We start from the raw sequence: 22,867 nt of genomic DNA on the forward strand, positions 1-22,867 counted from the left end.
TCAAGGGAGTATTGCATATACAACCCCCTTTTGTGCCTCCAGTGGCACTGTGGGATCTCAACGTAGTTCTGGGATTCCTCAAAACACATTGGTTTAAAACCAGTCAAATCTGTGGATTTGAAGCATCTCACATGAAAAGTGAACATGCTCTTGGACCTGGCCTGGACCAGGCGAGTGTCAAATTGGTGGTTTTTTTCTCAAAAAAGCCCATATCTGTTTGTCCATTCGGACAGGGCAGAGCTGCGGACTCGTCCCCAGTTCTCTCCCTAAGGTGGTGTCAGTGTTTCACCTGAACCAGCTTATTGTGGTGTCTTGCGCCTACTAGGGACTTGGAGGACTCCAAGTTGCTAGATGTGGTCAGGGCCCTGAAAATATAGGTTCCAGGACGGCTGGAGTCAGGAAAACTGACTTGCTGTTATCCTGTATGCACCCAACAAACTGGGTGCTCTTGCTTCTAAGCAGACTTTTGCTAGTTGGATGTGTAATACAATTCAGCTTGCACATTCTGTGGCAGGCCTGCCACAGCCAAAATATGTAAATGCCCATTCCACAAGGAAGGTGGGCTCATCTTGGGCGGCTGCCCGAGGGGTCTCGGCTTTACAACTTTGCCGAGCGGCTATTTAGTCAGGGGCAAACACGTTTGTAAAATCCTACAAATTTGATACCCTGGCTAAGGAGGACCTGGAGTTCTCTCATTCGGTGCTGCAGAGTCATCCGCACTCTCCCGCCCGTTTGGGAGCTTTGGTATAATCCCCATGGTCCTTTCAGGAACCCCAGCATCCACTAGGACGATAGAGAAAATAAGAATTTACTTACCGATAATTCTATTTCTCGGAGTCCGTAGTGGATGCTGGGCGCCCATCCCAAGTGCGGATTATCTGCATTACTTGTACATAGTTACAAAAATCGGGTTATTATTTGTTGTGAGCCATCTTTTCAGAGGCTCCGCTGTTATCATACTGTTAACTGGGTTCAGATCACAGGTTGTACAGTGTGATTGGTGTGGCTGGTATGAGTCTTACCCGGGATTCATAAATCCTTCCTTATTGTGTACGCTCGTCCGGGCACAGTATCCTAACTGAGGCTTGGAGGAGGGTCATAGGGGGAGGAGCCAGTGCACACCACCTGATCCTAAAGCTTTACTTTTTGTGCCCTGTCTCCTGCGGAGCCGCTATTCCCCATGGTCCTTTCAGGAACCCCAGCATCCACTACGGACTCCGAGAAATAGAATTATCGGTAAGTAAATTCTTATTATCTATATCTCCATATATCTATATCTATATATATATCTATATATATATATATATATATCTATATATATATCTATATATATATCTATATATATATATATATATATATCTATATATATCTATATATATATATATATATATATATATATATATATAGATATATAGATATATATATATATATATATAGATATATATATAGATATATATATAGATATATATATATATATATATATATATATATATATATATATAGAGATATATATAGAGATATATATATATATATATATATATATATGTGTGTGTGCATGTAGCTGCTGCGTGGTTGCTTTATAAAAAGGGGTATTTCACTCAGCGTGCTACTCCTATATTCCATAACCTGAGAAGCTCAGTGTATCATGTTTTCTGTATAATATAGGTCTTTCACAAATTATACTTGCTGTATATTTTTCCTTGTGATTTATAGTCACCATATATCTCTTGGATTCCAATTTGTGCTGACAGTCACACTACACTGGGAGTTCTTACTAGGTATATAGCTGCTAAGAATTGTACCAGGTTTCCTGTTATTGTGCTTTACTAGTATGTCAGCTTCACGAGGCGACGGAGCCAGGGCTTCTCCCACATTGCGTGGTGGTGATACCGCGGACATTTTGGAGGAAAATATGGCAGCAGAGAGTTCAGGCTCGGGGGGTTCCTTACCCCCCAGTGGGTCCGTAGCACCGGGGGCAACAAATGACCCACCTTGGGTTTCCTTTTCCACGCTGTTAAACATGCTTGTAACTAAACTGGCGCCCCCTGTGGGACCACCTGTGCCGGGATCAGTACTAAATGCCGCCGGTCGGAATCCCGGCGGTCGAAATACCGACGCCGGAATCCCGACCACACAATCCCGACAGGGGTGGTGAGCGGAACGCAGCCCCTTGCGGGCTCGCTTCGCTCGCCACGCTGCGGGCACACTATTATATTCTCCCTCTATGGGTGTCGTGGACACCCACGGAGGGAGAATATGTCGGGATTGTGGCGGTCGGGATTGTGGCGGTCGGGATTGTGGCGGTCGGGATTCCGGCCGCCGGGATTCCGTCCGGCGGCATCTTGACCGCATCCCCCTGTGCCACTGCAGCAGTTCATGGTCCCTGCAATTAATCCGCCATGGGCAGATCAAATCTCCACTCAGCTACAGCCGTTGAACCGGTCACTGACTAAATATCACTCTCGCCCTCCTAAGACTAAGACGTCTTCTAAACGGGCCATTACCTCCTCACAATCCACTGCTATCCCGGACACATCCTCTGAGGAGGATGGTGTATATACCGATCCCACAGACACTGACTCGGATGCTTCTGATGAGGAAGGGAAGTCAGTGGTGGATGTCCCTGATTTGATTGAGGCTATCAGGCTCATTCTTCAGGTCTCTGATTAACCTGAGCCTGCGGCTGTCTCTAAGAATCAGGGCAGATTTAAATGTAAGAAGGTGGTTAAACAAGTTTTTACGTCTTTCTCAACACCTGGCTGACATAAGTCAGGTCTCATGGGATAATCCGGGAAAGGAATTCACATCACATAAGAGACTGTTGGCTCGCTATCCTCTCTCCGCGGAGCTATGTAAAAAACAACAACTCCTCCCCCTGTAGATTTTCATGTGGCGCGCATGGTAGTTTGCTTTACTTTGCCAGTAACTACCGTCACCTCTCTGAAGGAACCGGCGTGTGGACGGTTGTTTGAAAGCGATTTACACCCTAACGGGGGCTGTGCATAGATCAACCATTGCAGCAACATGGGCTGCTGAAGCTGTTGAGGCGTGGGCTCAGGAGCAGGAGGCGGAGCTGCCTTCCAACACTTCTGAGCATGTTCGACAATGTCTCTTATATTTCCACGGCTACTCTGTACCTTAAGGAGGCGGCTTCCGATGCCGGGGTGCTAGCGCCCAAGGCTGCCACCACGTCCATCTTGGCTCGCCGTATACTTTGGTTGAGATCCTGGTTGGTGGATATGGATTCTAAGAAATCCCTGGAGGTGCTTCCTTTTAAAGGAGACATTCTTTTTGGAGAAGACCTGAATAAGATTGTGGCTGATCTGGCTACTGCTACAACAGCTTGCCTACCTAGTACGGCTCCTTCCGCACAGAAGGCTAAAAGTACTTTCCCTCTGCCCTTTCGTCCTCCAGGTAAAGCAAAAGGTCAGGCATACCCGGGCAAGCTCATGCTTCCAAACCTGCCAAGCCCAGACCGAAGCGGGCCTGGGCTGCCCGTCAGCCAGCTTCTATAACTGACAAGCCTGCTGCGTGACTGGGCGGGCCTCCCTCTGGGGGATCCCAGGGTGTGGGGCCGACTTCTAGGTTTTGCCCGGGAATGGTTAGAAACCACTTCAGATACCTGGGTAAGGAAAGTCGTCACTCGAGGTTACGCCATACCCTTCAAGAACCGTCCCGCTCATCGATTTTGCCTGACAGATGTCCATTTGGACCCGATGAAGGCAAATACTCTTCATGCGGTGGTACATTCCCTCCTGTCCACGGGGGTGGTAGTACGGGTGCCTCTGGCTCAGCGAGGCAAAGAGTTCTATTCACCACTGTTTCTAGTTCCGAAACCGAACGGGTCCTCGCGGCCCATTCTCAATCTCAAGTCCTTGAACAAGTATGTGAGGGTCTCCCAAGTTTCGTATGGAAACTCTACGCTCTATTGTTCTGGCTTTGTAGCCTGGTTTCCCTGGACATACATACAGGATGCCTACCTGCTTATTCCTATTGCAGTGTCTCGTCAGCCGTACCGGAGGTTTGCGGTGGGCAACCTTCATTACAAATTTCGGGTGTTACCCTTTGGTTTGATAACGGCTCCCCGAGTTTTCACCAAAGTAATGGCGGTCATGACGGCTAAACTTAGACGATTAGTTGATCCTGGCAAATTCCCCAGAAATTCTCCTGTGTTTATCTATATCTGACTGTCCAGGTCACGACAGCCCACGGGTGGCTTGTCACCTGGAAGAAATCATCCTTGGTTCCTGCTTGGAGCATGGTACACCAGCGAGCGTTATTGGACACTCACAACCAGCGGTGGTTGTTGTCTCAGGAGAAGGTCCTGAAACTTCAGGACTGGATTTGATGCTTCCTATCTCGTCCGCAAGTGTCTATTCATTTGGCAATGCAAGTGCTAGGTCTCATTGTGTCTGCTTTCGACATGGTGGAGTATGCTCATTTCCATTCTTGCCCTCTGCAGATGTTATTTCGGACCAAGTGGCACGGCTTCCCTCACCGGGTCAGATCTCACGTGATCTCCTGGTCTCCGGAGGTCTGCCCGTCACTGAACTGGTGGCTTCAGGACCATCGATTGAGCAGGGGCCATCCCTTCTGGATATCCAACTGGGTCCTGCTGACTACGTATGCCAGTCTGAGAGGTTGGGGCGCAGTTTTGGAACAACACGCCCGTCAGGTCGGTGGACCGAGGAGGAGTCTCTACTCCAGATAAATATTCTGGAACTGCGGGCAGTGTTCAATGAGTTGACAATGGCCCAGCATTTGATACAGAACAGACCTGTTCAAGTACAATCGGACAACGCAACCACGTGGCGTACATCAATAATCAAGGCGGCACTCGAAGCCGCATGACGATGAGGGAAGTATGAAGGATTCTTCAGTGGGCATAACCCATCGGCCGGCCATATCCGCAGTGTTCATTCCGGGGGTCCTAAACTGGGAAGCAGACTTTCTCAGTCGTCAGGACGTACATGCTGCAGAATGGAGCCTCCATCCAGAGGTGTTTTCAACTTCTCGTGGATAAGTGGGGCCTTCCAGATGTGGACCTGATGGCGTCTCGACACAATCACAAGGTTCCGGTCTTCGGAGCAAGGACAAGGGATCATCTAGCAGCGTTCGTGTACGCTCTGGCAATTCCATGGAACTTACGGCTGCCGTACATGTTCCCTCCGGTGTCACTCCTGCCCATAGTAATACGGAAGTTCAAGTAAGAAGGAGAAACCTTACTTCTGGTAGCTCCAGCATGGCCCAGGCGGCACTGGTTCTCCGATCTACAGGGCCTCTTGTTGGTTCGTTCCCTTTTACTTCCACAACGACCAGACCTCCTTGTTCAGGGCCCTTGTGTTTACCAGGACTTGGCCCGTCTGGCTTTGACGGCCTGGCTCTTGAAGCCTGCGTCTGCGGATCTTAAGTGTCTTTCCCTTAAGGTTTTATTTTTGCTGGCTATCGCTTCAGCTAGAAGGGTCTCGGTCTTGGATGCCTTATCCTGTAAGTCCCCCTATCTGATTTTTTTTTCACCGTGACCGGGCAGTTCTTAGAACGTGCCCTGGTTATTTGCCTAAGGTGGCTTCTTACTTCCACCTTAACCGGGAGATTGTGGTTCCGACCTTCAGTTCTCCTGAGTTGTCATCTAAAGAGCAGTTTTTGTATGTGGTACGGGCTCTCCGTATCTATGTGAGGAGAACCTCCTCCATTAGAAAATCTGATTCTCTTTTTGTATTGTTTGGTTTTCACAAACGTGGCTGGCCTGCTAACATGCAGACCTTGGCCAGATGGATTAGAATGGTGATTGCACATGCTTTTATGTACAGGCTGGCCTTCCAGCTCCTGCTACCAGTAAAGCCCATTCTACTCTGTCTGTAGGACCTTCTTGGGCGGCCCGCCGTGGTGCGACCCTTGTTCAATTGTGCAAGGTGGCTACGTGGTCCTCAGTGAACTCGTTCATAAGGTTCTATGCCTTCAATACTTCCGCCTCCTAGGATGCTTCCTTTGGACGCCGGGTTCTTGTGCCCGCTACAATGCGTCCCCTCCCATAAGGAACTGCTTTAGGACATCCCCGATGTTAATGCTTGTGGAGCCCAGTGTACCCCGCAGCAGAAAATGAGATTTATGGTAAGAACTTACCGTTGTTGAATCTTTCTGCGAGGTACACTGGGCTCCACAAGGCGCCCACCCTGACGCACTTAGCTTCTTTGGGTTGGTATGGCATTAGCCGCTGGCACCCTCCCCTGTGGTGAGTGTGTGGTCTATGTGGCTACTCATGTTTGTTGTCTCTGGTACCTGCTACTGCATTGGGCTGGTTAACGAAACTGAGCACTGTGCACGGAGGCGGGTTGATATAGGAGGCGGCGCTATGCATCTTTGGAAGAAGGTCAAAGCTTTAAGCCTGTTGGTGCCTCGGATCAATGATCCTACTCTACACCCCAATGTTAATCCTTGTGGAGCCCAGTGTACCTCGCAGAAAGATTTAACAACGGTAAGTTCTTACCATAAATCTCGTTTTCACATTTTTTTTTCCTTCTTTTTTTGAACTTTTTCATACTTAACGATCCACGTGGACTACGATTGGAGCGGTAATCTGTGCCAGTCACACTACAAAGAAAACACCAAAACCCCCCAAAAAAACTCATGTCGACCTTTTGACCTAGAAACCCTGTCGACCTTCCAACCCTGTCGACCTATAGTGGTTGACCTTAACAGTGTCAACCTAGACACTGTCGATCTAATGATCCACACCCGATTCTATTACAGGGTCATTAGTAAGTTTTTTTTTATTTAATTCCTAAATTAAACAGTAGAAAACTGGTATATAACGTAGTGTGCTTATGGACAATTGGGGTGACCCCCTATTTAATAAAAGTGCCACACATTACCCATATCATCAGTAATATGTTAAAACAATACTATTATTAAAAGAAACGCCTATCTGCAATATATCAGAAGGTATGGTAAATACGTTTTTTACCAGTTATAACAAGCAGACCACTAACAACTAGGCAGGAAGCATCCGGGGGCTGCAGGTATATACTATATTCTGGGGTCTGCATGACATCCTGAGCCCGGCTGTTGCTGCTCATTGGTGTCCTTTACTAATCTAATGCTGGACACACATTTCATGATGTGTGTACCCAGAGACACACTGCACAATGCAGTGGATGACGTTGCAATGTATCGTTTCCCGCCACATTTAAAATGCATGCTGTCGAACCATTGGGCATGCAGCATGCCCAACGGGATGACCCAGGGAACAACATGCGGGGTCACGCGGTTGCGGTTACACCCTAGACCCAGGGAACAACCTGCGGGAGCATGCAATCACAGTTCAGATCAGCGTCTGAATTATATATAGTCTGATTAATCGCCTAGTGTGTACCCATCTTAAAACACATTTGGCAAGTCCTCCTTCAATCGGTAAACAAAAAATAAAATTACAAAAATATTTTTACATAACCATAAGGTATCGTAATGGATTACAGCTTCACTCAACCAATCATATTCTTTTCTCTACCACTGTCCTAAGCACAATCTGCTTTTAAGTCACAAGGAATAAATCTATTTCTATAACGTCCTAGAGGATGCTGGGGACTCCGTAAGGACCATGGGATAGACGGGCTCCGCAGGAGACATGGGCACTTTAAGAAATAATTTAGTTCCTTGTGTGCACTGGCTGCTCCCTCTATGCCCCTCCTCCAGACCTCAGTTTGATACTGTGCCCAGAGGAGCTGGGTGCTTTTCAGTGAGCTCTCCTGAGTTTACTGATAGAAAGTATTTTGTTAGGTTTTTTATTTTCAGGGAGCTCTGCTGGCAACAGACTCCCTGCATCGAGGGACTGAGGGGAGAGAAGCAGCCCTACTCTCTGAAGCTAGGTCCTGCTTCTTAGGCTACTGGACACCATTAGCTCCAGAGGGATTGGTATGCAGGATCTCACCCTCGCCGTCCGTCCCAGAGCTGCGCCGCCGTCCCCCTCGCAGAGCCGGAAGATAGAAGCCGGGTGAGTATGAGAAGAAAAGAAGACTTCACAGGCGGCAGAAGACTTCATGATCTTCACTAGAGGTAACGCACAGCACTGCAGCTGTGCGCCATTGCTCCACACACCTCACATACTCCGGTCACTGTAAGGGTGCGGGGGGGGGGGGGAAGCATTTGGGACCTCATGTTGGCAAAAGTACACATATATACAGCTGGGCACTGTATATATGTATGAGCCCCCGCCAAAATTACTGTATAAGCGGGACAGTAGCCCGCTGTCGAGGGGGCGGGGCTTCTCCCTCAGCACTCGCCAGCGCCATTTTTTCTCCACAGCTCCGCTGAGCGGAAGCTCCCCGGACTCTCCCCTGCTGATACACGGTAGAAGAGGGTTGAAAAGAGAGGGGGGGGGGGGGCACATAATTAGGCGCAAAAACTATACATACAGCAGCTACTGGGTTAACATTAAGTTACTGTGTTATTCCTGGGATATTATAGCGCTGGGGTGTGTGCTGGCATACTCTCTCTCTGTCTCTCCAAAGGGCCTTGTGGGGGAACTGTCTTCAGAAAGGACATTCCCTGTGTGTGTGTGGTGTGTCGGTACGCTTGTGTCGACATGTCTGATGAGGAAGGCTATGTGGGAGAGGAGCGGGAGCAAATGAATGTGGTGTCGGCGCCGACACCTGATTGGATGGATATGTGGAAGGTTTTAAATGATGATGATAATTCCTTGCATAAAAGATTTGACAAGGCGGATGCATTGGGACAGTCAGGGTCTCAACCCGTGCCTGACCCTCTGTCGCAGGGACTGTCAGGGTCTCATAAGCGCCCACTATCCCAAATTGTTGACACAGATACCGACATGGATTCTGACTCCAGTGTCGATTACGATGATGCAGAGTTACAGCCAAAATTGGCTAAATCCCTTCGATATGATTATAGCAATAAAGGATGTTTTGCACATCACAGAGGAAACCCCTGTCCCTGACACGAGGGTGTATATGTATAAGGGAAAGAAGCCTGAGGTAACTTTTCCCCCCTCACACGAACTGAATGAGTTATGTGAAGAAGCTTGGGAATCTCCAGATAAGAAAATGCAGATTTCCAAACTGATTCTTATGGCGTATCCTTTCCCGCCAACGGATAGGCTACGATGGGAATCCTCCACCTAGGGTGGACAAAGCTTTAACACGCTTATCCAAAAAGGTAGCCCTGCCGTCCCAGGATACGGCTACCCTCAAAGATGCTGCTGACCGCAAACAGGAGGTTACCCTGAAGTCCATTTATACACATTCAGGTACCTTACTAAGACCGGCAATTGCGTCGGCCTGGGTGTGTAGTGCAGTAGCGGCATGGACGGATACCTTATCTGAGGAATTAGATACCCTAGATAAGGATACTGTATTATTGACCCTGGGGCATATAAAAGACGCTGTCCTATATATGAGAGATGCTCAAAGAGACATTAGTCTACTGGTTCTAGAATAAACGCTATGTCGATTTCTGCCAGAAGGGTCCTGTGAACTCGGCAATGGACAGGTGATGCCGACTCAAAAAGGCATATGGAGGTTTTACCTTACAGGGGTGAGGAATTGTTCGGGGAAGGTCTCTCGGACCTGGTCTCCACAGCTACAGCTGGAAAGTCAAATTTTTTGCCTTATGTTCCCTCACAGCCTAAGAGAGCACCGCATTATCAAATGCAGTCCTTTCGTTCACAAAGAAACAAAGTCCGAGGTGCGTCCTTTCTTGCCAGAGGTAGGGGCAGAGGAAAGAAGCTGCACAACACAGCTAGTTCCCAGGAACAGAAGTCCTCACCGGCCTCTGAAAAATCCACCGCATGCCGCTGGGGCTCCATTGGTGGAGTCGGGCCCGGTGGGGGCACGTCTTCGGAATTTCAGCCACATGTGGGTTCACTCCCAGGTGGATCCTTGGGCAATAGAAATTGTGTCTCAGGGTTACAAGCTGAAATTCGAAGAGGTGCCTCCTCGCCGGTATTTCAAATCGGCCCTACCATCTTCCCCCCAAGAGAGGTAAATAGTGTTAAACGCAATACAAAAATTGTATCTTCAGCATGTGGTGGTCAAGGTTTCCCTCCTTCAACAAGGAAGGGGTTATTATTCGACCATGTTTGTGGTCCCGAAACCGGACGGTTCGGTCAGACCCATATTGAATTTAAAATCTCTGATCCTATACTTGAAAAGGTTCAAGTTGGAATCGCTAAGAGCGGTCATCGCAAGCCTGGAAGGGGGGGATTTCATGGTGTCACTGGACATAAAGGATGCGTACCTTCATGTCCCCATTTATCCACCTCATCAGGCATACCTAAGATTTGCGGTACAGGATTGTCATTACCAGTTTCAGACGTTGCCGTTTGGTCTCTCAACGGCCCCGAGGATTTTCACCAAGGTAATGGCGGAAATGATGGTGCTCCTGCGGAAGCAAGGTGCCACAATTATCCCGTACTTGGACGATCTCATAAAAGCGAGATCAAGAGAGCAGTTGCTGAACAGCGCATCTCTTTCACTGAAAGTGTTACAGCAACACGGCTGGATTCTCAATATTCCAAAGTCGCAGTTGGTTCCTACGACTCGTCTACCCTTCTTGGGCATGATTCTGGACACGGACCAGAAGAGGGTTTATCTCCCGATAGAGAAGGCCCAGGAACTCATGACTCTTGTCAAGAACCTATTGAAACCAAAACAGGTGTCAGTGCATCATTGCACTCGAGTCCTGGGAAAGATGGTGGCGTCATACGAGGCCATTCCCTTCGGCAGGTTCCATGCGAGGACTTTCCAATGGGACCTGCTGGACAAGTGGTCCGGCTCACATCTTCAGATGCATCGGTTGATCACTCTGTCCCTCAGGGCCAGGGTGTCACTACTACCTTCTCAAGGGCCGCAGATTCGGCATTCAGGACTGGATCCTGGTGACCACGGACGCAAGCCTCCGAGGTTGGGGAGCAGTCACACAGGTAAGAAATTTCCAGGGTCTTTGGTCAAGTCAAGAGACTTGTCTTCACATCAACATCCTGGAGCTAAGGGCCATATACAACGCCCTACGTCAAGCGGAGACCTTACTTCGCGACCAACCAGTTCTGATCCAGTCAGACAACATCACCGTAGTGGCTCATGTAAACCGCCAAGGCGGCACAAGGAGCAGAGTGGCAATGGCGGAAGCCACCAGAATTCTTCGCTGGGCGGAGAATCATGTAAGTGCACTGTCAGCAGTGTTCATTCCGGGAGTGGACAACTGGGAAGCAGAATTCCTCAGCAGACACGACCTACACTCGGGAGAGTGGGGACTTCATCCAGAAGTCTTCGCACAGATTGTTGGTGGGAACTGCCACAGATAGACATGATGGCGTCCCGCCTCAACAAAAAGCTACAGAGGTATTGCGCCAGGTCAAGAGACCCTCAGGCAGTAGCGGTAGACGCCCTAGTGACACCGTGGGTGTACCGGTCAGTCTATGTATTTCCTCCTTTTCCTCTCATACCCAAGGTGTTGAGGATAATAAGAAGAAATGGAGTGAGAACAATCCTCATTGTTCCAGATTGGACAAGACGGACCTGGTATCCAGATCTGCAGGAACTGCTCACAGAAGATCCGTGGCCTCTTCCTCTAAGACAGGACCTGTTGCAACAGGGACCCTGTCTGTTCCAAGACTTACCGCGGCTGCGTTTGACGGCATGGCGGTTGAACGCCGGATCCTAGCAGAAAAAGGCATTCCGGTTGAGGTTATCCCTACGCTGATGAAGGCTAGGAAGGAAGTAACAGCAAAACATTATCACCGTATATGGCGAAAATATGTTTCTTGGTGTGAGACCAAGAATGCTCCTACGGAAGAATTCCATCTGGGCCGTTTCCTTCACTTCCTACAAACTGGAGTGAATTTGGGCCTTAAATTAGGTTCCATTAAGGTCCAGATTTCGTCCCTATCCATTTTCTTTCAAAAAGAATTGGCTTCTCTCCCAGAAGTTCAGACTTTTGTAAAGGGAGTGCTGCATATTCAGTCTCCTTTTGTGCCTCCGGTGGCACCTTGGGATCTTAACGTCGTGTTAAGTTTCCTAAAGTCACACTGGTTTGAACCACTTAAAACAGTGGAGTTAAAATATCTCACATGGAAGGTGGTCATGTTATTAGCCTTGGCTTCGGCTAGGCGAGTGTCTGAATTAGCGGCTTTGTCACATAAAAGCCCCTATTTGGTTTTCCATTTGGATAGAGCAGAATTGCGGACCCGTTTGCAATTTCTGCCAAAAGTGGTTTCATCTTTTCATGTGAATCAACCTATTGTGGTGCCTGTGGCTACACGCGACTTGGGGGATTCCGAGTTACTTGATGTGGTCAGGGCTTTGAAAATTTACGTAGCCAGAACGGCTAGAGTCAGGAAAACTGAAGTGCTGTTTGTCCTGTATGCATCCAACAAGATTGGTGCCCCTGCTTCAAAGCAAACTATTGCTCGCTGGATCTGTAACACGATTCAGCAGGCGCATTCTACGGCTGGTTTGCCGTTACCAAAATCAGTCAAGGCCCATTCCACTAGGAAGGTGGGCTCTTCTTGGGCGGCTGCCCGGGGGGTCTCGGCACTACAGCTGTGTCGAGCTGCTACTTGGTCGGGTTCAAACACTTTTGCAAAATTCTACAAGTTTGATACCCTGGCTGAGGAGGACCTCATGTTTGCTCAATCGGTGCTGCACAGTCATCCGCACTTTCCCGCCCGTTTGGGAGCTTTGGTATAATCCCCATGGTCCTTACGGAGTCCCCAGCATCCTCTAGGACGTTAGAGAAAATAAGATTTTACTTACCGGTAAATCTATTTCTTGTAGTCCGTAGAGGATGCTGGGCACCCGTCCCAAGTGCGGACTTCTTCTGCAATACTTGTATATAGTTATTGCTTCAATAAGGGTTATGTTATAGTTGCATCGGTCTTGAACTGATGATATGTTGTTTTCATACTGTTGACTGGGTAGTTATCACAAGTTATACGGTGTGATTGGTGTGGCTGGTATGAATCTTGCCCTTGAATTAACAAAATCCTTTCCTCGTACTGTCTATCTCCTCTGGGCACAGTTTCTCTAACTGAGGTCTGGAGGAGGGGCATAGAGGGAGGAGCCAGTGCACACCAGGAACTAAATTCTTTCTTAAAGTGCCCATGTCTCCTGCGGAGCCCGTCTATCCCATGGTCCTTACGGAGTCCCCAGCATCCTCTACGGACTACGAGAAATAGGTTTACCGGTAAGTAAAATCTTATTTTTTAAAGGAAAGGTAGTTTCTTTGCTGCTTTTTATGTGTGTTGACAAGTTGTACTAAATGTACTATTATATATATATATATTTTGTACAGGTGCATCAACGCAGATACCTTACAGCCTACATTTGTCAGATCAGGACCTACGATCTCCTTTCCATCCATACCAACCCCTGGAATGCATAGTAGAGGAAACGGAAGGAAAGCTCAATGAACTTGGCCAACGAATTAGTGCTATTGAGAAAGCACAGCTAAAGTCATTAGAATTAATCCAAGGGGAGCCGTTAAATAAAGATAAAATTGAAGAATTAAAGAAGAACAGAGAAGAACAAGCCCAGAAAAAAAAGAAAATTTTAAAAGAACTTCAGAAAGTAGAAAGACAATTGCAAATAAAAACACAGCAACAATTTACCAAAGAGGGTTTGGAAACTGCACCCAACAAAGACACAGCTGTTGTGCAGCCTTGCTTAGTAAAAAGTACATCTCCACCGATAGTTACGGAGAACATTTCACCAGAGGAAAACAGTTCAGAGTTACATCAGGTGAATACAGTTTTCTGTGAAGTTGAACACAAGGTTTTGCCGCCATCGGCAGCTGAACAGATAGGGTTTATTCCCATACAATCACTGCCAATGCCTTTTTCAAAATTGCCTAGTGATTTAGGAATTGCTGAAATGGATTATCACGACCCTAAAATATATGGCAGTAATTCTGCACTGGACCAGCCACCAATCACAAGTCAGATTCTATCCTCTCACGTGACGGATGGGTTAATGGTTGCATCTCCAGCACAAACTCTAAATGAAACACTTGATGACATCATGGCAGGTAGTTTAAACCATGTTTTTATTTTGGTTTTCTTTTGAAAGTTTTTGTTTGGTTCCTTTATGCAGTTAATTTTAGGAAAAGGGGAACATACAGTATTTTATTTTTTAAGGCTTGAATTAAATGATTAACTTGTTTTAGGTAGTTGTACAACCTCTTATAACACCACTTAAACTGCCACTTGTTGGGCGTCTTTTTTGGCAAAAATGCGTCTTGTTCGCATCGCTATGCAAATAAGACACACAAGCAGGCTTTGCTAATTAAAATGTCTATATTCTGTGTGCGACTGCACCTGTATCTGCATATAAAATGCTATGTTACAGTTGTTTCTATTTTATATGCAGATACAGCCGCATTCGCACACAGAATATAGGCATGCAGCATATCGCTTTTGCATTTTTGGTAGAAAAATGCACAAAGAGACACCCGGCTGTAGTAAACACACTCATGGCTAGACGGGGCTAGGAGGGCTGTTTAATGTGACTGCAGCAACGATGAGAGAGGATACATCTATACTATCATATTATATTATGTTATGTAGCCTAATTGTAAATCTTCAGTGTTACCTAGGCCCTGTGGGAAGCAACCTGAGTGAAAACTTGTCCTTAACCCACTTCAATTTTAAACCTTTTTCTTTAACCGTTCTTTTTTGAGATTTAGAAAATCGGCAAGTGAATGAGGGTGTAATTAGCATATCCCACTTCATGGAGTAATGCTGCACAGTCAAACACCAAAGTAGCTGAAACCGCACAGGAGCAACCAGATTAATTAAATCTTACTTATGTGTTGGTATCGCATGACCGCCGGTCACCATACTGACGCTGGGATCTCGGCATTTAGATGCCCGACGTATAGGGGGTCGAGAACAACGAAGCCCCTTGTGGGCTCCGTGGCAAACTCCGCTCGCCACGTGTTCTATTTCCACTCTGTGGGTGTCGTAAACATCCACGAGTGGGAATAGTCCCTGCATGCCAGTTGTCGGCATTGTGAGAGAGCGGGATATAGGCGTTGGTATTGTGACTAGCGGTTGCCTGACCGCCGGTCACATAACTACATCCCCATATTTATAGATTGAATATACAGTAAAGATTAAAAAAAGGTCCAGTTAATGGAGCTGTTGTGGTGAAGACACTGACAGCCTGACTCCGTTGTATGCAGTGTTGATTTAATACGCAGTGGAGTGATTATTTTGCCACTGTGTATGTGTCTAAGCCACGCTGCACGTGTGCCGCAATGATTTTCTAACTGCAGTAACAGGACTTGTTTGCACAGTCATTTTGGAACTGATTGGTGGGTGGTAGCGGGGAGTGGCGGTAAAAATGCAGGTGTGTCGTGATTATTTTGAGGGTGTGTTTGGGGCAGCAACTGCGAACTGGTTTGCAATTGTTTCCTGCATCTTGCTTCCTTCGGCCATGCTGTGCAGTAATATTTGACTGAGCTGTGACCAGTGCTGTGTCTTTGTACGCATTTGCTGTCATTTGCAATGTTGCCATTTGGCCTCTCACTACAAACCCAGACTGTGACAATATTTGGATACTTTTGCATAGCAGCTGCGAATTGCATGTGCTTACATCACTGAATCAGGTTTGCAGTCTATTTCACTCCTGGGGAAGTTGGCATATCAGTTTATGCCAACTTCCCCACCCTCACGGTCTGCAGATACTATTAAGATGCATCATTTGGATGTTCTAGATATTTACTGCATGGCTATGTGAGCCCAATAACTGAACTTATTTAATTATGTAACTGTACTGTATGTACAACATTGCATTTTTATAATTGTACTTTTTTTTATTAATCTGTTTGCTCCTGTGTGTATGCATCTACATTGTAGAGGATTGTGTATTCCTGCCTGCAAAATGTAAAATTACATTATAACTGTGAGTCCATGCTTGGTAATGCATCCTATTATCAGTCCCCTTTAGATAGTCTAGCCCTTGTAAGTCTGGCCTGCAATTAATGTTTTTGTTTGTGTGCTTTTTTTTATTTATTTATTTTTTTTACTTAAATTTCAGCTGTCAATAACAGAGTGCCTTCCGAACCTTTTAATTCTCCACAAAGTACTACAGTATCTTCACCAATGATTCATTCTACTTCAGCGAATGTAGTTCAACAGCCTTTACTGTCTACATTTCCATCAGTAGATATTGATGCACATGTAAGTAATAAATGTAAAAGTGCCCAAAGCTGTGTAAAACTGCATTAGTGTGAGTTGCATTTTGACTTGTTTTTTCCCTAATTTTTAGACTGAAAGCAACCATGATACTGCATTAACCCTTGGCTGTGCAGGAGGTCATGAGGAACTGGTGTCTGTGTTAATAACTCGGTGTGCTAATATTGAACACAGAGACAAAAAAGGTGTGTAATATGAACTTATTTTTCTGGACATGTTTTATAGAGCGAGTGTACACAAAAAATTGTCCTGCAGCCTTGGGGGGGGGAAGGCGGGATTCTTCAAGTTGGCAGAACAATGGAGTTCCAGTGAGGATTAATCTTCTAATGAAGATTCTGTAAACCCCTCTTATGATTTTAGATTTGCCTTTATAATGGTCTTTAATTCTATAAATGACAGGTCTGATGTGTTGTTTTTTTATTGCATACTTTTGTTTTGAAGCTGGGGTGTATTTGAAAGTGCTTAATCTGCTCGAAGGGTCGTAGGGTCCATGTAATTTTGTGTCTGTCGCCACCAAAATGGATTTGAAATAAAAAAATATATTATTTGAAATGTTCAGGAATTGCTTGCCAGGCAACATCCTGGAGCTTTGAGCTGTCTACAGAGCACGCACTCTGGCACAGGACATACACCAGGGCAGGCCCTTCCAAGTCCAATCCAACAACGCCACTACCTCAATCATCGTGGGGGCACCTGCAGTTTGTTGGTAATTTCGCACATCCTCAGATAGGTCGAGTGCCATCTTCCACCCATCTTGGCGGTATTCCCTGGATCCTCAACTGGGAGGTGGACTTCCTCAGCCATCACGACGTACACATCGGAGAGTGGGCACTTTACCCAGAAGTTTTCCACTTCCTGGTGGACAAGTGGAGTCTACCGGATGTGGCCCTCATGGCCTCAAGACACAAGCATAAAGTTCCCATGTAGGGGTCCAGGTAAAGAGACCCCTTCATGGATGCCTTGGCAGGGAAGTGGACCTTACATCTGGCATACCTCTTCACTCCGGTTTCTCTCCTTCCCCAGTTTCTTCACAAATACAAGGAAGGTGGCACTGTCCTCTTGATAGCTCCAGCCTGGGCAAGGCGCCATTGGTTCACCAATCTCTAGAGTCCCTCCATAGACTTCCTTTCCACTCTTCCCTTGACCAGACATTTTGTCTCAAGGTCCCTGGCCCAGCCCTTCTCTATTGCTTTCTTCCAGTGGTGTGCTGCAAAACACTACGACCATCTGTTTTTCCGTTTTCCCGGGTGCTTGCATTCCTCTACGCTGAATTGGGTTTCGGACTCTGCCTGGCATCTCTGAAAGTGCGTGTCTCTGCTCTGTCAGTCTGGTTACAGGGGAGAATCGCTCCACTGCCTGATGTTCGCACCTTACTTAAAGGTGTCCTTCACATTCAACTTTCCTTTGTCTCTCCGGTGGCTCTGTGGGATCTGTCATTAGTTCTCCAGGCTCTACAGGAGCCCCTGTTTGAATCTCTGGACCTCAACTGGCTGACAGCAACCTGTTGCTTATCCTTTCTGATCTTTCATCCAGACAGGGCTGTCCTCTTGACCAGGGTTGACTACTTCTCGGTTAGTATACAGAATCCGTCTTCACAAAGAAATTGTACTTCCAGACTTCAATTACCCCGTTTCCTGGGCAGCATGAAACCTATGGAAACTGGCATAAATAAGGGGCATAAGTTGCTGAGGCACAGTCCTACCCCCGTCAGTATAAAAAATTACCTCATAAAAGCTGAGGAGAAACACGCCACTGAAGAGTGGAGCTTCCTCCTCAGTCAGCCAGCACACTGCTCAGTGCCATTTTCTCTCTTCCAGACTGCAGAGAAGAACGCTGGTCCTCCTCCACTGCTGAACAAGTATCAGGCTGCAAAACAGGGGGAGGGGGGGGGGGGGGGGGGGGCACAGTGAATTTGGTGCTATATAATTGTGTGATTAGCATTATAAAAGCGCTGCATGTCAGTGGGCATTTTGTGTTCAGACATTGTGTTACTGAGGCTGGGTTGTGAGCTGGCAAATCCTATCTGTGTCCCTCTGACAGATTTTACTGTGGGTCTGTCCCCTATAAGTCCCGGAGTGTCTGTGGTGTGGTTGTGCATGTGTGTGACATGTCTGTGGCAGGGAATTCTTCCTCTGTGGGAGACATGTTAGAGACACAGAGGTGTAATATGACACCAAGAGCCTGACTGGGTGAAAGGTTACATGATAGTGTGAATCATATCCGTAAGAGGTTGGACTGAATCTCATACAGAAAACTGAATATAATCTGTTGAAGATGTGATTTTTAATAGTTCTGCCTTTCATCCACAGGGACCCCTCTGGGTCACATACAAATTTGCACAAGTAGTACAAACTGATACCAACACGGACTCTGATTCCTGTGTCGACACTTGTGATTCCAGGGGAATAGGTCCTAAGTTAGCAAAAAGCATTCAAAACATGTTTTAGCTATAAAGGAGGTGTTATAAGTTACGAAGCCCCCTCTTTTACCACAAGGAGAGGGTTTACTTTAGTAAAGAAGTAATGTAATTTTCCTTCCACCTCAGGAGTTGAACAGTCTCTTGGAGGGAGTCTGATTTAACCTGAAAAGAAATTTTAGATTCCCAAAAGGAATTCAGGCAGCTTACCTTTTTCCAAAAGGTGGGAGTCACCCTGCATTTTAGACAGGGCCCTGTCATAAAAGAGAAGGTGTTTCTCCCTGCGCCTGGAATGGCTTCATTTAAGGAGCCGACAGACCGCAAGTGAGTGAGGTGATCTATTTATGTGGTCAATGGGACACTACTCAGGCCTACCATTGTCTGTGCGTGGGTGAGTAGTGCTATTGAAAAGTGGTCAGAAAACTTGTCAGTAGACAGTGACACAATAGATGGAGACGAGATACTCATAACGTTAGGTCATATCAAAGACGCTGCTGTGTATATGCTAGAAACCATGAAATATATTGGTCTCTTGGGATCAAGAACCGCTACCATGGCAGTATCGGCTCGGAGGGCGTTGTGGATTCGCCAGTCTGATGCAGATTCCAAAAGAAATATGGAGGCTCTCCCGTATAAAGGTGAGGCCTTGTTTGGTGATGGGCTGGATGCATTAGTCTCGGCGGCTACCGCAGGTAAGTCGACATTCTTGCCTTATGCTCCTATACCGGCGAAAAAGACACATCACTCTCACATGCAGTCCTTTCGGCCCAACAAATAAAAAAAGGCAAAAGGTTCCCCCTTTTTTGCAGGTAGGGATAGGGGAAAAGGAAAGAAATCTGCAGTGTCTCCCGGATTGCAGGAGCAGAAGTCCACCCCTGCTTCTGCCAAATCTGCAGCATAACGCTGGGGCTCCCTTGCGGGAGTCCGCTCGGGTGGAAGCACGTCTGAAACTTTTCAGCCAAATCTGGATTCAATCTGGCCTGGACCAATGGGTCTTACAAATAGTGTCCCAAGGGTACAAACTAGAGTTTTCTCTATCGTCCTAAGTGGATGCTGGGGTTCCTGAAAGGACCATGGGGAATAGCGGCTCCGCAGGAGACAGGGCACAAAAAAGTAAAGCTTTTACCAGATCAGGTGGTGTGCACTGGCTCCTCCCCCTATGACCCTCCTCCAGACTCCAGTTAGATTTTGTGCCCGAACGAGAAGGGTGCAATCTAGGTGGCTCTCCTAAAGAGCTGCTTAGAGAAAGTTTAGCTTAGGTTTTTTACTTTACAGTGAGTCCTGCTGGCAACAGGATCACTGCAACGAGGGACTTAGGGGAGAAGTAGTGAACTCACCTGCGTGCAGAGTGGATTTGCTGCTTGGCTACTGGACAAGCTCCAGAGGGACGATCACAGGTACAGCCTGGATGGTCACCGGAGCCGCGCCGCCGGCCCCCTTGCAGACGCTGAAGAGAGAAGAGGTCCAAAATCGGCGGCTGAAGACTCCTGAGTCTTCATAAAGGTAGCGCACAGCACTGCAGCTGTGCGCCATTTTCCTCTCAGCACACTTCACACAACAGTCACTGAGGGTGCAGAGCGCTGGGGGGGGCGCTCTGAGAGGCAAATAAAAACCTTATTAGAGGCAAAAAATACCTCACATATAGCCCACAGAGGCTATATGGAGATATTTAACCCCTGCCTAACTTCAAAAATAGCGGGAGACGAGCCCGCCGATAAAGGGGCGGGGCCTATCTCCTCAGCACACAGCGCCATTTTCTCTCACAGAAAAGCTGGAGAGAAGGCTCCCAGGCTCTCCCCTGCACTGCACTACAGAAACAGGGTTAAAACAGAGAGGGGGGGCACTGATTTTGGCGATATTGTATATATATAAAAGATGCTATAAGGGAGAAACACTTATATAAGGTTGTCCCTATATAATTATAGCGTTTTTGGTGTGTGCTGGCAGACTCTCCCTCTGTCTCCCCAAAGGGCTAGTGGGTCCTGTCCTCTGTCAGAGCATTCCCGGTGTGTGTGCTGTGTGTCGGTACGTGTGTGTCGACATGTATGAGGACGATGTTGGTGAGGAGGCGGAGAAATTGCCTGTAATGGTGATGTCACTCTCTAGGGAGTCGACACCGGAATGGATGGCTTATTTAGAGAATTACGTGAGAATGTCAACACGCTGCAAGGTCGGTTGACGACATGAGACGGCCGACAATCTATTAGGACCGGTCCAGGCGTCTCAGAAACACCGTCAGGGGTTTTAAAAACGCCCATTTACCTCAGTCGGTCGACACAGACACAGACACGGACACTGAATACAGTGTCGACGGTGAATAAACAAACGTATTTCTCATTAGGGCCACACGTTAAGGGCAATGAAGGAGGTGTTACGTGTTTCTGATACTACAAGTACCACAAGAAAGGGTATTATGTGGGAGTGAAAAAACTACCTGTAGTTTTTCCTGAATCAGATAAAATAAAATGAAGTGTGTGATGATGCGTAGGGTTACCCCGATAGCAAATATTGGCGTTATACCTTTTCCCGCCAGAAATTAGGGTACGTTGGGAAACACCCCTTAGGGTGATAAGGCGCTCACACGCTTATCAAGTGGCGTTACCGTCTCCAGATACGGCCGCCCTCAAGGAGCCAGCTGATAGGAAGCTGGAAAAATATCCTAAAAAGTATATACACACATACGGTGGTTATACTGCGACCAGCGATCGCCATCAGCCTGGAGATGCAGTGCTGGGTTGGCTTGGTCGGATTCCCTGACTGAAAATATTTTATTCATGTAGAGCATTTAATAGGATGCATTCTATATATATGTATGTGAGATGCACAGAGGGATATTTGCTCTCTGGCATCAAGATAAGTGCGTTGTCCATATCTCCCAGAAGATGTCAGGGACACGACAGTGGTCAGGTGATACAGATCCCATACGGCAGATGGAAGTATTGCTGTATAAAGGGAAGGAGTTATTTGGGGGTCGGTCCATCGGACCTGGGGACCACAGCAACAGCTGGGAAATCCAACCTTTTTTACCCCAAGTTACATCTCAGCTAAAAAAGACACCGTCTTTTCAGCCTCAATCTTTCCTTTCCCATGAGGGCATGCAGGCAAAAGGCCAGTCATATCTGCCCAGACATAGAGGTAAGGGAAGTAGACTGCAGCAGGCAGCCCTTTCCCAGGAAAAGAAGCCCTCCACCGCGTCTGCCAAGTCCTCAGCATGACGCTGGGGCCGTGCAAGCGGACTCAAGGTGGGGGGGTAGTCTCAAGAGTCTCAGGGCGCAGTGGGATCACTCGCAAGTTGACCCCTAGATCGTACGAGTATTATCCCAGGGGTAAAGATTGGAGAGTCGAGACATCTTCTCCTCGCAGGTTCCTGAAGTCTGCTTTACCAACGGCTCCCTCCAACAGGGAGGCAGCATTGGAAACAATTCACAAGCTGTATATCCAGCAGGTGATAATCAAAGTACCCCTCCTACGACAAGGAAAAGGGTATTATTTTTCCACACTATATTGTGGTACTGAAGCCAGACGGCTTGGTGACACATAGTCTAAATCTAAAATGTTTTGAACACTTACATAAAAGGTTCAAATCGAGATAAAGTCACTCAGAGCAGTGATAGCGAACCGGAAAAAAGGGGACTATATGGTGTCCCTGGACATCAAGGATTACCTCCATGTCCAAATTTTGTCCTTCTCATCAAGGGTACCTCTGGTTCGTGGTACAGAACTGTCAATATCAGTTTCAGACGATGCCGTTTGAATTATCCACGGCACCCCGGGCCTTTTTACCAAGGTAATGGCCGAAAAGATGTTTCTTCAAAGAAAAAAGGCATCTAAATTATCCCTTACTTGCACGACCTAAAAAGGGCAAGTTCCAGAGAACAGTTGGAGGTCGGAAGAGCACTATCTAAAGTAGTTCTTCGACGGCACGACTGGATTCTAAATATTCCAAGAATCGCAGCTGTTTTCCGACGATACGTCTGCTGTTCCTAGGGATGATTCTGGACACGGTTCAGAAAAAGGTTTTTCTTCCCGAGGAAAAAGCCAAGGAGTTATCCGACCTGTCAGGAACCTCCTAAAACCAGGAAAGGTGTCTGTACATCAATGCACAAGAGTCCTGGGAAAAATGGTGGCTTTTTACGAAGCAATTCCATTCGGCAGATTCCATGCAAGAATTTTCCAAAGGGATCTGTTGGACAAATGGTCAGGGTCGCATCCTCAGATGTACCTGCGAATAACCCTGTCGCCAA

The 22,867-nt window shown here is 47.1% G+C and overlaps 1 protein-coding gene across 2 annotated transcripts in view; it reads left to right on the top strand.

Annotated features, from left to right (window-relative positions):
• The window catches only part of ANKHD1 (ankyrin repeat and KH domain containing 1), a 411,439-nt gene that overhangs the window by 216,025 nt on the left and 172,547 nt on the right, over positions 1-22,867 (top strand). For both annotated transcript variants that reach the window (XM_063928239.1, XM_063928240.1), the window contains exons 15-17: positions 13,306-14,037; positions 16,050-16,192; positions 16,281-16,392. In XM_063928239.1, the coding sequence (XP_063784309.1) occupies positions 13,306-14,037; positions 16,050-16,192; positions 16,281-16,392 (987 nt within the window). The remainder of the gene's footprint in view (positions 1-13,305; positions 14,038-16,049; positions 16,193-16,280; positions 16,393-22,867) is intronic.

The sequence above is a fragment of the Pseudophryne corroboree genome, chromosome 6, assembly GCF_028390025.1.
Source record: "Pseudophryne corroboree isolate aPseCor3 chromosome 6, aPseCor3.hap2, whole genome shotgun sequence".
NCBI classification, from domain to species: domain Eukaryota; kingdom Metazoa; phylum Chordata; class Amphibia; order Anura; family Myobatrachidae; genus Pseudophryne; species Pseudophryne corroboree.